Source organism: Symsagittifera roscoffensis, chromosome 4 (assembly GCF_963678635.1).
Source record: "Symsagittifera roscoffensis chromosome 4, txSymRosc1.1, whole genome shotgun sequence".
NCBI classification, from domain to species: Eukaryota; Metazoa; Xenacoelomorpha; order Acoela; family Convolutidae; genus Symsagittifera; species Symsagittifera roscoffensis.
In genome coordinates this window covers 71,429,130-71,444,632 of record NC_087065.1, presented here as the reverse complement: position 1 = coordinate 71,444,632, position 15,503 = coordinate 71,429,130, and the positions used below count along the sequence as shown (strand labels likewise).

The following is a 15,503-nucleotide window of genomic DNA, read 5'->3' as shown; positions in this document are numbered from 1 at the left end:
TTGTACAATTTACTGATATGATTATCATAAAAACATCTTGAAAAAAATTTTGCAAGAACCTACTCAAGATTATATATAAATTGAAAAGATCTTGCATGAAACTTGCAAAATATTGCAAAACAACTTTTGTCTTTCATCAAGCGTACAAGATAACCCACCAACTTACCAGATATTGTGAAAAAACATCAACTATTTGAAAATTTTTGCTGGACATCGCAGGATAGCACCATCCTTCATCGACTAGTGACCTTTGTTCACAAAATTTTTGCTGCATTTTTTTCTAAGAGTGCTTGCAACAACTGAAGCTGCTGTATGATGAAATTTGTATTAAATCAATTTCATTTTTTTTTAACTTCGGCTCAATCGGACCACGTAAACATTCCCCTACTCGCCAACCAACTAACCATCCCCTCTTAATCCTTTTAGGGTAAGATGTTAATTATTAGTTTGGTTCATGAAATAAGAAATTGCGGCTTGGCGACAATTCGTCGCAAGCGACCAGTCATGGCATTTGTAAAAAGCAACTATTTGCAGCACGCGACGAATCGCAGCAAGCGTCAATTAGTAGCGGTAAAAGCTTTGACCAGATCAAAAGAAATAAGATGAAAAAGCCAAAATAAAGAACAAAGAAACTAAAAAATTAACTTCAATGAGAGGCCCTTGTTGCAGCGCAAAGTAAATGCATACAGGGACAGTAGCCAAGCGTATACATGGTGCGTCCCGGCGGGTTCGGCGCCGGTTCGAATCCCGACTAGGTCATTTCCTTTCTAGAACTCGAATGTGCACCGAACTTGATGGGATGCTCCGTAACCAGGTTCGGTCCCCCCAAAACCCATTTTAACCGTATTTTCGCTCTAATTTGGTTCAGCCTTGGTTAAGGCTGACCTTTAAAAAGAGCAATTTGTCTCAAGGACAAATACTGGCCATTTTTGCAGCTTGCTTTGAGTTATGCAGTTTTATTGTGGTCCGATGTTACCGATGTTACCGATAACAATAAAAAAGCTTGTTAAAAATATCGTTATTTTCCCGATAAAGTACTCGTTATAATTCAAGTGTTTGAAAACCGATTTTATTACGAAGTGTGGAGATTGGCGCGTCACATTTTGGCGCCCAACGTGGGGCACGAGGTGTTTTATTGACAGGGACCCGAGTTTATTTTTCTCGCAACCTTCAGGTCGAACAAAGGATAATTGAACCTCAGAATAGGATAAATAAATGCCTACCAATAATTGAAATGAGCTGTTCTCCTGGTGACAAGAATGTAAAGTTAGACGCCACTGAGTTGTCTTCTATCCTCTTCACTCGATATATATTCTGAAAGGAAGAGCACCCCCCTTCCGTGCTATATGCTGTCGTGAGGGACCGACGACGACACAAATTCGATCGACACAAGGGACGCGATTGGCCGAAATACCACCGAATACCGCCTCACCCGTTTGGCCGAATTCTCATTGGCCAGACATCAGTGTGTTGACCAAATTGGAAGTGTGCAGTCGGACTGTAAGCCGACAGACGACAGACGAGGACCTGTAAGCCGACAGCGAGGAGCCTGTAAGCCGACAGAAGACATAGCAGACTGACGAAAGAGCAGACTGACTAGCGGAAGAGAGGCCTGTTCAGGTGTCCTGATTGTTGACTTGTGGTCAAAGTGGAGCTGTGTTTTTCTCGACACCCGAAGTTTTTGGATTTTTCCCGGTGACCGCCCAATCTCCAAAACCGTCAAAAACTGTAAGACTAGTCTAATCTTTATAAACTTTTTTGTGCAATAAAATTACATACGGTGTCTTATTGTGTATCTCAACTCAAAGCAAGCTACAAGTGGTATTTTTTCCCGATACCACAAATTTTTGAGTAATTGTGAACGGATTGAAAGTCCAGAAAAACGGAACATAGACAAAAGGTACTGGACTAGTTTTTTGGATTGGTTTGCGACTCGAACCTGTCGACCAAAATTTTCCGAAAAATTTTGGGAAAGAAAAAAAATTCCAAAAAATCGTCAAAACGTCCCCATAATTCTGCGAAACTGTGCTGTAACATGACACCAACCTTATGGTAAGTGGTCTGGTAGCAAAATATCAGGCAAATTAAGTTGAGTTTTTTCATCCTCAGGTTTTTTCCGCGTGTGTTGTTGGAACTTAACCGATTTGCCTGATTCTCCAACCCCATTGGTAAACTTAAGGTTTACAACGACTTGATACCTGTTTGCATCCGTTCGTTTTTCAAAACATTCGTTTCGCAACGACTGACTAAGTGGTCCGGGACGGTAAAATTAAGCAAGTTAAGTTGTTGTCTTTCATCCTCAGGTTTGCTCCGCGTGTGTTGTTGGTTTTCAACCGACTTGCTTAATTCCCAAACCTCTTGGTAATTCGTCGAGCTACTAGCCGATTAGTAGTGACGCACCGTCGTACGACCGTTCAACAAATTTCGTACGCCGTAACATCATCCTAAGTGGTCAGGGAGGTGATATTAAGTAAGTTAAGTTGGTTTTATTCATCCTCAGGTTTACTCCATGTGTGTTGTTTGATATCAACCGACTTACTTAATCCCCAGCCCCATTGGTAACTTTACTCACCGAAAATCGTTCCGAATCGCCCCGCAAACGCCCGATAACCGTTAAGTATAGTTTGAGTTAAGTATAGACCCTAGAGCCATGGATGAGAACTTTCAGAAGAGGGTTCAAAGGTTATTTGCGAAGCGAACCAAGCTTGAAAATGAACTGTACAAGTGCCATGAAATTATAATTGAGAACATTGAAAGTCAGAGTCGCTCATCAAAGATTGACACTCAGATTCAGAATTGCAAGAGCCTGATAGAGACTGCAGTTGAAATAAATGAGGAATTGATTAAGTTAGCTTCTAAAAGTGTTGATCCTGATAAATTGATACCAGCGCAGGATATGTGGCTTCATACGGTTACATCAAGAAACGATACAGTTTTACAGAAGGCTGCATCATGTAAAGCTGGCTTAAACGTTGAACCTGAGGAAACAGAGCTTGACAATGTTGCAGAATCGTTAAGTACGATCGTAACAACACAACCACAAGATTCACATGAAGCAGATGCGCGCTCTAAGGTGTCGCGGTACAGTAGTCGACATCATAAATCAAGTTCGCATAAATCCAGTCGCTATACCGTCGCGCAGTCAAAAACATCAACTGAGAAGAGGCGAGATTTGTTGGTTTTGAAGAAGCAGCAGGAGGAACTTGAGAGACAAGCAAAGGTGTCATTGAAGTTGAAAGCGCAGCAAAATAAAATAAAAGAACAGCAAGGTAATTTAGAGTTGGAAGAACTAGCTGAGGTACACCGCAAGAAACTGGCTGAAATTGAGTTAAAGGAATTCGAGTTGGAAGAAGAGCTTTCTGCAGCAAGTGAGAAGATAGGAAATGCTAGCGTAACACATGTTGACCCACAACGTACTGAACAATGGGTAGAAAACGTTGTCACTGAGCAAGAGCAGGCCGAAGTTGTTGCAAGCTCAGAGCAAAGTCATCCAGTAGTCGAGAGTTCCACTTTGATTGCTACTGATGTTTTGCAAGGGGTTGGTGCCGTCGTCAGCGGGGGTGCCGTCGTCAACGCTGGTCAAACCACATACAGTGAACCGGGAGGCCACAATAGGAATCGAATTCAGGCTCAGAGATCAAGTTTGGTCCAATCGCGTCTGTCATTGCACTCAATCGAGAACCCATCTAGTTTACCACAGTTCGTTGCCTCCAGCTCAAACTTTGTTACTCCACACTTAGCTTCAACACCTCATGCTGAAGTTTCGCAAAATCACAATCTGATACCACAAGCAAGTGGTAGCATTCCCGCTTCAATGCCCTTTGGTAATCCCACCATTAATGTGGCACCGCCTTCTGTGTCGACCGTTACTAATCTAGTTTCGCTTCCGGCGAGTCAACCTTTTGTTCCTCCATTAACCGTTCCGATTCCCATTTCGCTTCCGATTATTCAACCATTTGTCCCGTCAACCGTTCCTATTCCCTCTTTGCTTCCGGTCAGTCAGCCACATTCCGGCCCCGTTTCAACTGGATATCAGGCGCCTGCAGCGCCATCCCATCAACCTATAAATGTTCCAAGCAACCCAACAAGTTTCTCAAGTGAACACTATAACCCGTATAGCAGTTTGTGGAGACCTGCCGCGACTGCGCAAACGATGCCAGTTCCTCAATACTGCGCACCGCCCTCAAACGTTTTCTCAGTGACAACTCCTGTTGTTCCACCAAACACCGTAGTTCCTTATACAAGTTTTGGGACTGTGTATTACACCCAGCCGCAAACTCATCCAGTTGTTGAAACAGCGCATCAAGGTTATCCACCTACATATCCTGCGCTCACTACGGGCCCGTCTTACGTGCCTAATAGCGAACAACCCATCTCGGCGGGAGAGTTAGCAGATATCATTCTGCATAGCCGCAAAGACCGTCTACCGGAGTTGAACTTGGAAGTGTTTGATGGAGAACCACTTAACTGGTATGAATGGTTCGGGCAGTTCCAAGCAACAGTTGATTCGGCTATGCTAACTGATGATGAAAAACTCAAATATCTGAAAACACACGTTAAAGACAAAGCCAAGAGTGCAATTGCGGAATACGGCTACAGTGGAGTGTTGTATAAGGATGCTCTAGCAACTCTCCAGAGAAAGTTTGGGCAACCTCATGTTGTAGTTGGTGCACATTTGGATAAATTGAAGAATTTTCCCGCATTGAAGATGCACAACTCTGACCATGTTATAAGTTTTTCTGCGGTGATTTCTGGGCTCGTAGCTGTTTTTAGGTCTTTGTCGTTCAATGACGACTTGAAAAGTGTAAACCTATTAAATCAAGCCGTCAGTAAGCTTCCTCCAAATCTAAAAGAGGCATGGTCCATGCATACTGTTAGACAACATTGGCAGCGATTAACATTGCTAGACTTCAACGATTGGCTTAAGAATAAGGCAGAAGGCCATGAGCGATTGAAATCTTTAGTCAAAGTCGAGCAGCCAGTTAAACAATAAGTAGTTACAAAAGTGCTTGCAGGTAACACTAAGGTAAGTTCTAAGGATGAGAAAAGTAGAGAAAAGACGAGGTTTCCTCCATGCTCGCTATGCAAAGGGCAGCATGCACTCTGGAACTGTTCCGTGTTCAAAGAGAAAAACGCAACACAAAGGGCTAAATATGTAGAAGAACAAAAACTCTGTTTTTCTTGTTTACAAGGCAACCATACCTTCCGAAAGTGCCAAAAGGCAAGAAAATGCCCAAAACAGGACTGTGAGAGCACTCACAATGTGCTTCTTCATGGAGCCGAGAAAGTTTTCCCGCCCAAAGAGGCCGACCGATCACCATCGACTCAAACTAATACAAACACTACTTCTGCAAATAACGCAGATTGTGTTAAACCTTGTGAGGGAACTGCAAAAGGTATTCTTCCCGTTGCGTTGGTAGATGTGTCCTCTGGTTCGGAAAAATCGAATGCACTAGCACTTTGTGACACCGGTTCCACTCATTCTTGGGTTTCCGCGGCACTCGTTGAACGTCTGAAATTAGTTGGCACGCCCGTAAATGTTTCGACCGATGGTTTTAACTCAGCCAAGGTATCTAAAACTCAACGAGTTCACTTGAAAGTTTCCGCAAAGCCCAATGAAAGTGAATTTTCGTTTTCGTTTGTCGCTTTCGTTAAGCACAACATGTATATAGGACCCGATGTTATAAACGTTTCCGAATTGCAGGTCAAATACCCGCAACTAGCCCCGTTAAAAACGACTGCGTATAATTACAAAGAGATTGAGATAGTTATAGGACAGGACTTCTATCATGCGATAAGACCCCTCGAACATGTCTTCGGAGATGAACTTGACTCACCGTGCGCCGTCCGACTTCCGATAGGTTGGGTCATTAGTGGTCCGTCTCCTGATCGTTCGTCCTTAAATTCTTCTTCCTTTAACTGCGTTACGGACGATATTTCTCTGACCGACCAAATCAAAACTTGGTATGAGTTAGAGTCGTATGGTGCGTTCAAGCAAGTAGATGCCCGTTCCGCCGCAGACAAGCGTGCTTTGTCGATCCTAAAAACTGAAACCATTCACGATGGTGAGCGTTACACTGTACCGATGCTGTGGAGTGATAATGATGTTAGCTTACCTAACATTTATTATTCTTCATTAGCCCAATTAAAGTCGTTAGAGAAAAGATTAGATAAAGATCCGTTACTTCGCGAGAAGTATACCGAAACAATCAGAGAAGATATAAGTAAAGGATATGTCATAACCGTCAACCCGCACGATCCCAGCTCACGAGCCGAACGTGAGTGGTATCTTCCACACCATCCGGTTTTGAACCCGAACAAACCCGGCAAGGTGCGCCGTGTCCTCAATGGAGCATCCAAATTTCATGGCACTTCCTTAAATAGATCTCTCTTGGTTGGCCCGGATCTCCTTCAAAATCTTATTTTTGTACTGTTGAGGTTCCGTCAACACAAGTACGCCGTCTCAGCGGACATAGAAGGTATGTTCTTACAAGTTGGAGTACTTGCGCGAGATCAACCGTCTCTCCGTTTTTTGTGGCGGGAGGACCCCACTTCAAGTGTGGTGGTTCACCAATACACCCGTCATATTTTTGGCGCTCGTGATTCGCCAACTTGTGCGAATTTCGCGCTACAAAAAACTGCTTCTGATAATCAAGCTGAATACCCCGAAGCCGCTTCAGCCGTTGTCCAGAAGTTTTACATGGACGACTATCTTGACTCGTTCGAAAATACCGCTGACGCTCTTAGCCTAAGTAAAGACTTAGTCGCAATGCTCAAATTAGGTGGGTTTAACCTGACAAAGTTTGTTAGCAATGTACCCGAAGTTACAACCGCTCTTAATCCGGACAACCGTGAGTCCAACCCGTCAGTTAAGGATATTTGTAAGAGTCCAGACCAATCGTCGCATGTTCTTGGTCTCAGGTGGGATCATGTAAAAGATACCCTAGTAGTAAGTAGAGGTGTTGATCGACCACTAGATAAAGCAATTACTCAACGTTCCGTGTTGAGTTTTGTTTCCTCAGTTTTTGATCCAATAGGACTGGTAGCTCCATATACTGTGAAAGCGCTCCTTTTACTAAAAGACATATGGAGAATCAGTGGTCAAAAGTGGGATGATGATCTCCCAGAGGAAATTAAACAACAATTTCTAGATTGGCACTCAGGACTTCCACTATTAGGTACTCTGACGATACCTCGTAGCTACTTTACCGAACCGTTCGACCGCTGTGAACTTCACACGTTCGGTGATAGTTCGCAGGACGTTTTTTGCGCCGTATCGTTTCTCCGAGCCCGACTTGCTAAATCGCAAAAGACCGAGTTAGCTTTTGTATTTGGGAAAGCCCGTGTAGCGCCTATGAAGATGCTCTCCATTCCCAAGTTAGAGCTTCAGGCTGCTCTGCTTGCGACTCGACTCAAAGAAGAGATTTTGAAAGCGCTTACTTTCAAAGTAAGCAATGTATTCATGTGGACTGATTCTACCACCGTTCTCCAGTGGCTTAACTCGTGCAACAAACTTCCTGTGTTTGTTGGAAACCGCACTGGTGAAATCTTGGAGTCAACCACCATTGATCAATGGAATCATGTACTCAGTGGTGATAACCCAGCTGATACCGGCACACGAGGGATTTCTTCGGAAGCCCTCAAGGATAGAAGCTGGGTTAGAGGCCCTAGTATATTGAGGACATGTGATTGGCCATTCAAGCCGAACACTGATGTCATCAAAAAGATCCAATTAAAAGGCCCACTCTGTGACATTGATACATGCCTTGAGACTGCATCTACGTTTGTTGTTGATGCTTCATCTGAGAAAGCGCCGTCGATCCGTCTGTTTAAAAATTGGGATAAATTCAGCTCAATTGTAAAGTACAAACGTGTTTTAGCATTTATGCTTCGTGTGCTACCATCGCATAAACACTTCCGTACAAAAACGCTTGAAATAACCGACCCGTCCGAGTTAGATATTGCCGAGCAGAAGCTCATTTATCTCGCTCAGTCCGAATCATTTCCTGCCGAAGGGAAAATACTTCAGTCCGATAAACTGATAACAAAGAAAAGTCGGATTGCTAAATATTCTCCGTTCATCGGCCCAGCTGGCATCCTGCGTTCAACTGGACGTATCAGCCGTCTTGTTGATACCGACTTTGATAGCAAACATCCAATAATACTGGATGGTCGACACCGAGTTGCTCATATGTTGATTAGGCATACGCACTTTCAACATGCACATCAGGGGTTGGATTACATGCGTGCTGTAGTTCAGTTGAAATACATTGTTCTGAAGTTGCGCTGGTTACTTGGGAACATCGAAAATACTTGCATAAAATGCCGTAAGCGCAAAGCAAAAACAGTTGTGCCCATTATGTCTGACCTACCGATTGAAAGACTGGGTTACAAGCAGCCTCCCTTCTCCAACACAGGTGTTGATTACTTTGGCCCGTTTCAAGTGCCGATACGCCGAAGTACCGAAAAGAGATGGGGTTTCCTATTTACCTGCCTCACGACTCGAGCAGTTCACATCGAGTTGGTTCCATCTCTCGATACTAGTTCCTGCGTCATGGGCGTAGAGCGATTTATTGCAAGGCGAGGTACCCCCAAAACCATTCTTTCTGACAATGGCACGGATTTTGTTGGTGCTCAAAAGGAGCTCCTATCCTGTGTCCAAAATTGGAACAAAGTCGCCCCGGCCGTTTTCGTCCACAAAGGCATTAAGTGGAAGTTTAACCCGCCCAGTGCCCCTCATCACGGTGGCGCCTGGGAGCGGCTAGTGAGAAGTGTTAAGCGAGTGTTGTACGACATATTAGGCAGCAGGAGATTAACTGAGGAAGTTCTAGGAACAACGCTCTGCCTAGTTGAACAATTACTTAACGCAAGACCGATCACTCCGGTCAGTTCCGATCCGCACGACCTAGAGGCACTCACCCCGAATCACTTCATTCTCGGTCACAGCGCAGCTAGCTTCCCGTCGTTAAGTTTCGAAGATAACTTTGATTATAAAAAGCGTTACGCCAGAGCACAATCGTACGCTAACGCAGTTTGGTCACGCTGGCTGCGTGAATATGTACCATCTCTCAACAAGAGAGCATAGTGGCATAATGATTCGGATGTCACACTGAAAACCGGCCACTTGGTTTGGGTAGTCGAACCCGACAGCCCACGTGGGCATTACCCACTCGCCCGTATTGCTAAACTACACTACGGCAAAGACGGATGCTCCCGATCCGCCGACATAAAGACCGTTACAAGCGAACTGACTCGCCCGACCGTAAAGCTCGCTCCCGTTCTTCCTTGTTTAGGGGTGGAGGATGTTGCAGCGCAAATATAAAACAATAGTATAAATGCATATAAAAGTAAATGCATACAGGGACAGTAGCCAAGCGTATACATGGTGCGTCCCGGCGGATTCGGCACCGGTTCGAATCCCGACTAGGTCATTTCCTTTCTAGAACTCGAATGTGCACCGAACTTGATGGGATGCTCCGTAACCAGGTTCGGTCCCCCAAAACCCATTTTAACCGTATTTTCGCTCTAATTTGGTTCAGCCTTGGTTAAGGCTGACCTTTAAAAAGAGCAATTTGTCTCAAGGACAAATACTGGCCATTTTTGCAGCTTGCTTTGAGTTATGCAGTTTTATTGTGGTCCGATGTTACCGATGTTACCGATAACAATAAAAAAGCTTGTTAAAAATATCGTTATTTTCCCGATAAAGTACTCGTTATAATTCAAGTGTTTGAAAACCGATTTTATTACGAAGTGTGGAGATTGGCGCGTCACAGCCCTCAAGTTGCTTGAGGAAATTTAGTGTTGCTATATTGTTTAAGGATTTCAACTATTCTTGCTGGGTTTTTTCCGCATATAGCCACCTTGGCGGCACTTTCTCCGGCAGTTATTCTTGCCAACTTCTTCTCAGACTTTGCTTTTTTCTCAGGAATTGGATAAATTTGTGAATGGTAGGGTGAGCACACCCCATCCCCATCTGGAAGGCCCTATGCCATCCCTAAAACAAATAGTTGGTTTTATGTCTTCCATTTTTTGCGTTTTCGAACTAATTCCAGAGTGAAATAGGGAATTGCCCGACCCCTCTGCGTCCTCGGAGGAAAGTTCCAATCCAAGTTGATTTGAAATAACGGACGTAATCCAATAATGTGCACTTTTTTCGGAAGTTTCAGAGCATAAAGCAGTCATGCCGATTTCAAAGTCGAGCTCAGGTATTTCTATCAAAGCAGCAGTGTTCTTTATCTTCTCGATACACTGGTGCTAATCCGTTCTCTTGAATTTTGCGCCAATTGGCCTGAGCGAAATGGAAAAAGCAACCTGTTATAGGTACTCCATTGGATACCTTCGGAAAAGCGGTAATTGAAGCCTTCTCAAAATTTACCACAATCTGTTAGGGCTCAAATCCTTGGTTCATTTCTTTCAATTGTCTGAAGTCCCGGATGTGTTGCTCTTCACATTTGTTTTGAAAAATAAAAAAAATAAAAGAGCAGTTTGATCGTTAACAACAGCATGAAGAGTTAAGTTTTGATAAAATAACATGGACATGCCTTAAGTGTCCCACCTGCATGCCAGACCTTGTTGCTTTCCAAAGTGTCTAAGTTCTCGTCGTTGGCAAATTTTTACATTCGGTCTCCAAATTGATTGTTTTACATGCAGAGCTAAGCAGTTTTTTTGCAAATTAAATAATAAGATTCATAATAAATCATTTGCGTTTTAGATTCCATTCACTGTAAATTCAGATTAATTACAACAAAATGAAATCTCATTGCGAGAAAAGTGGATACGAGGAAATTCCTAACTTGGTTTACTTTGGTGGGAGGGGAAGGGGGAAGGGGGGATGGAGGGGAGGGGGTATTGTTTACTTGATCCAACTTCATACAACTTCAATCAAAGCATACAACTTCAGGTGAAGAAGGAGTTGGGCACTGAGGTGTGTCTTGAGAAGGTGTTTCCTATCTGTGGGGACATGGCAGAACCCAATCTGGGCATCTCATCCGAGAACGAGTACCTCTTGTCTCAGTCTAACATCAGTGTCGTCATTCACTCTGCAGCCACAATCAAGTTCAACGAGGCGCTCAGGTATATTACTAGCATTTGAAAATCCCAGATATGTAGAATATAAAATATGCCCTTTCAAGAGCTGACAAAATAAGAAAATGAAAACAATTTTTTTTTCATTGCTATATCTAAACACTATCCAACAAAATTTAGGTTCTTCAAGCCGAAAGCTTTGCGTAAACCTAGTTTGCGGCCAATAACACGAAGGCCAACCTACAATTTTTTGTTTCTGTGATAAATTGTTGAATCTCAGATTTACTTTTCATGGAAGACTGACCTCAACTTTTTCTAGAACATAACCAGTTTTTGACAATCGTGTTTTTAATCACAGCCGGAAATCATTTTTTGTCCAGAACAGCGCTGACCGTGAACACTCTTGGCACCCTGAAGGTCATCAGACTGAGTCGGAAGTTTCCCAATCTGAAGACACTTGTTCACGTGTCCACTGCTTATTCCAACTGTGACCTCAGCTACATCAGGGAATATGTGTACCAGTCCCAGTTCAACCCTCACAAGGTCATCGAGGCAGTCGAGTTAGTAGTAGGCCATACCAAGGTCATAGTAAGGCCATAGCAAGACCATAGTGAGGCCATATCAAGGCCATAGCAAGGCTATAGTCCATATTAAGGCCATACCAAGGCCATATCAAGGCCATAGTTCATAGTAAGGCCATACCAAGGCCATAGTAAGGCCATTATGGCAATCTGGCATCAAGTTAACATCCATCACTTCAAAGCGATGCAGGGGTGGATGTTAGTTTGGTTCTGAATTGGAACTTTCAACTGATCAGATTCGAATATGATACACGCAGCGTTAACTAACTTCGTCATAAAATAGTTAGTATGGTGGCGAATCTTCACTTGGTCAGTATGGGGACTTGGATGATAACCTTTTAACTAACTGCACACAAACCATACTGACAAAAAAAAATTCTTGCCAGATAGACGCTAACGAAACTGATCAGTTACGTGCGCCTTGGGCACCAGTATATACTAATTTTGAAGGGGAGCGCGAGCCAAAAAAACCCAATTTTTTTAAAAAATTTTTTGTCCAAAAATTTCCTAAATTGCCCGAAAACGGACTTTGATTTTTTTTCTTGCGACGCAAATTTTTTAGTCAAAATAGGGTCTTCATAGTAATATGGGAGCGTTTACGTTTCAGCTGGGTTCCAGACAAAGCTTTAGAGTTGATGACGCCAGTGCTGATGGGAAATAAGCCGAACACGTACACATTCACAAAACAGCTGGCCGAAAACTTACTCGTGGAAGAGAACAAAATGCGCGAACTGCCTTACGTCATAGTCCGGCCGACGATTGTGGGCGCGACGTGGAAGGAACCTTTCAAGGGCTGGATTGACAACTACAGTGGTGCTTCGGGCTTGTTCGTTGCGGTCAGTGGCTCTTTTTCCTAACCCCCCTCCTCCCACCTGCAAATTTTAAAAAGTAATCTTTCTGATCTCATTGTCAGATTGTTACAAAAATTGGCATGCCGACTACCCATGTCATAACAAATATATTTGGTCTTCATAATGAACATTATAAAACCAGTCGTTACACCATATAACTGGTGATTATATGACGTATGGGGTGTTGGGGGGGAGGGGGGAGCCTTGTCAGTTTTAGATTCTCTTGAGATTCAACTCATGCTTCCATCCGGAGCAAAAATATTTATCGACGACAGTTTTCCCTCCCCTGAACCTGTTACCAGTTTTTTTCAACGATGTTTCGATGAACTGTTCTCAAATTTATTCTTAGTGCTATTTACCCTTCTGTTACGAAGGTTATGCTGACAAGCTTTATCATCGAAATGTTCTAAAATGGCTTTTTTTTCGCTAACACATGGCTGCAGCATCAAGAGAACTTCGAGAGATCTCAAAAAAATTAAGTTGACAGACCTAAATGGATGTCAGCAAAACGCTTCTAAAAACCACCCATACGTCGAAAAATCCTGAAATCTTTTATGAAAATTATGTCATACATCCAATGAAGACATTTTTTTTTTCTAAAATGGTGTTTTTACTAGCAGTGAACTTTCACAATAATTATATGAACTTGTGTTGACAGCATTTGATCTAACTTTTGCTCAAATTTCGAACAGAAAAACTAGCCTCAGACTCTTTTTCGAGTGTAAATAAAGTAAACATCAACGCAAAATGATCCAACCCAAAAAGTATATCTACCCAAAAACTATATAACCCAGCCAAAAATTTACGTCATATTTATGACGTTTCAATGAGTTACATGATTTTTTCATATTTATTTAATTGCAATTACGTATTTTCGGTGGGTTTATATGGTAGCTGGTTTATTCTTCGGCTGGTTTTTAAACCACCCTTTTATTTAGTGCGGCATGGGTCTGCTGCGGACGATGATGGCCAATCCAGATGCAATAGCGAACTTAGTGCCAGTGGACATAGTCTCTGACGTCATCATTGCAGCGCCATGGTTCAGAGCCATGAGAATGTGAGACGTGATCACTTTTGAAAACAGTGTTTTTTGAACTTTTTCGAACACTTGACAATTTGTAGAAATGGCGACTCTACTGTTTTACATGCCTTGAAACTAGAGCCTAATATTAATTAGTCAGTCAGTTAATCGTAGTACAGTAGTCCAGTCCAAATTACACTCTCAAAAATGTTCACGTGTTTTCACAGTAACAATGCTCCTGTGTTTCGTATTTCAAGTGAAAACATAATAAAACACGAGAGTATCTGAGCTCAACTAAACACACGAGAGCAAGATTTAACAAACACGAGATAGTTGCTCTCGTTTTTTTTTGTGTTTTTATGGACTTTTTCAAACATCATGACTATTGGGTCGAAAAAATCAACATAAAATTAACAATTTGGTATCATTAACTCGGGTTTTGATCCACGGCGGGTGGATAGTGGGCAAAAATAAAAACTCGATAATTCAATGATGAAGAGGGTCTACAGGTAGAAGATAATGAAGTGGATCTAAAGATAATAATCAAGAAATTTTAGGTCTTTTGTAATTTTTAGTCTTACGTTATTCGAGTTTAAATAAGAATGAACCTTAAATTAAGCCAAAATTGGGGTCGATCAAAAAAAAATTTTTTTGCTTAAGTTTTTTTTCAAAAAACACAAAATGAGAAAAGTGGTTTTTTTGTCAAACAGTCTTTTAAGTATTAAAATTGCATCTTAAGATCCCGTTGCATAAGCTTTAGGAAAAAAGTATTTAGTTTTCTATATATAAAAAAAAATGTTTACCTTTTCTGCGCTTCAATTTCAATTACAAATGCGTTTTGTGAAATATAACTTGCAACTTTTTTCATTAAAGCTATTTCATTAAAATTTTTTCAAAAATTTTAAAGAAAAATTGGAAGAAAAGTCTATGAAAATAAGGTTATCAGACTTTTTTGGGTTTTTGTTTTTGGTTTTAACTGAGATTTAACATGAGTTTGATAAGTGATTTATGCGAAACACAAGACATTTTTGCTAGCTGTTTAGAGATTTGATAATTTCTGTCAGCTCAATTAGATATTTATAGATTCATCAGGAATGAACCTACAATTTTGCCAAACTAATCCGATGCGGAAGGTCTTCCCCCACTCCGGAAGGACGGAAATCTTTACGTGTTAATTTAAAAAAGACCTTGGGAGGCTCACTGATTAAACTTAGGTCTGGAGGTTGAGTTGAAATCCGGGGCTACAATTCACGGAGGTCAGGAATTAGGATCGTATGACATTTGTTTGTTCGGGTCAAATTGCGACATATACCGCTTACCTGTATGTAATCAATTTGACGAAATATATAAAAGAAACTGAAATGGTCGACCGAAACGGGGAGGGATGGAATTGTAGATGATATTCGGAGAAGTGAGTTGAGCAGATGATAGGTCTGATAGGGAATGACGTGGCTTTAACCAAAATTAGGTGTAAGAACTTAAGAACTTGGCGTACCGGAGAGCCTGCTCTTAGTCAGAACACTTATTGCGAAATAAGTGGATAGTTGGTTCTTAGTTAAAGTAAACAATTAAGCAAGCCGAGAAAGATAGTCGGTCCGTGGATGACACTATCGCTTGAAGCAAGGCTAAATGTTAAATGATTCGAACCCAAATTTAGAAATGATTTGAATTTGTTACTTGAGCGAATTGGTTCGTTGAAGTTGATGAGTGATTGACGAGCGACTAAACGCGGCGGTGGCCTAACGGTGCTAAATGTGAGCTTGGTTAAAGGAGTAGTTTAAAAGTAATTAGCTCATTAAGGGCTCTGTAATTTTTTTGTATCCTTTTTGTATCCATTGAAGAAGTATTAACATTCTGTTCCCACGATCTGCTGAATTAACTAGAGATCAAGAGAAGAGCCAAACAGAACACCAGCCAAGAGAAAAATTCAGAGCCCTAGCATCGGCCAATTAAGTCTTCACACTAACATAACCCTTTCATTTTTTAAGAAAATATCTGAGAGTCTTTATTGTAAAAACACTGAAA

The 15,503-nt window shown here is 41.9% G+C and overlaps 1 protein-coding gene across 4 annotated transcripts in view; it reads left to right on the top strand.

Moving 5' to 3' along the window:
- The window catches only part of LOC134844049 (fatty acyl-CoA reductase 1-like), a 31,925-nt gene that overhangs the window by 10,775 nt on the left and 5,647 nt on the right, over positions 1–15,503 (top strand). For all 4 annotated transcript variants that reach the window (XM_063860511.1, XM_063860510.1, XM_063860509.1 and 1 more), the window contains 4 exons: positions 10,901–11,073; positions 11,406–11,585; positions 12,214–12,442; positions 13,396–13,514. In XM_063860511.1, the coding sequence (XP_063716581.1) occupies positions 10,901–11,073; positions 11,406–11,585; positions 12,214–12,442; positions 13,396–13,514 (701 nt within the window). The remainder of the gene's footprint in view (positions 1–10,900; positions 11,074–11,405; positions 11,586–12,213; positions 12,443–13,395; positions 13,515–15,503) is intronic.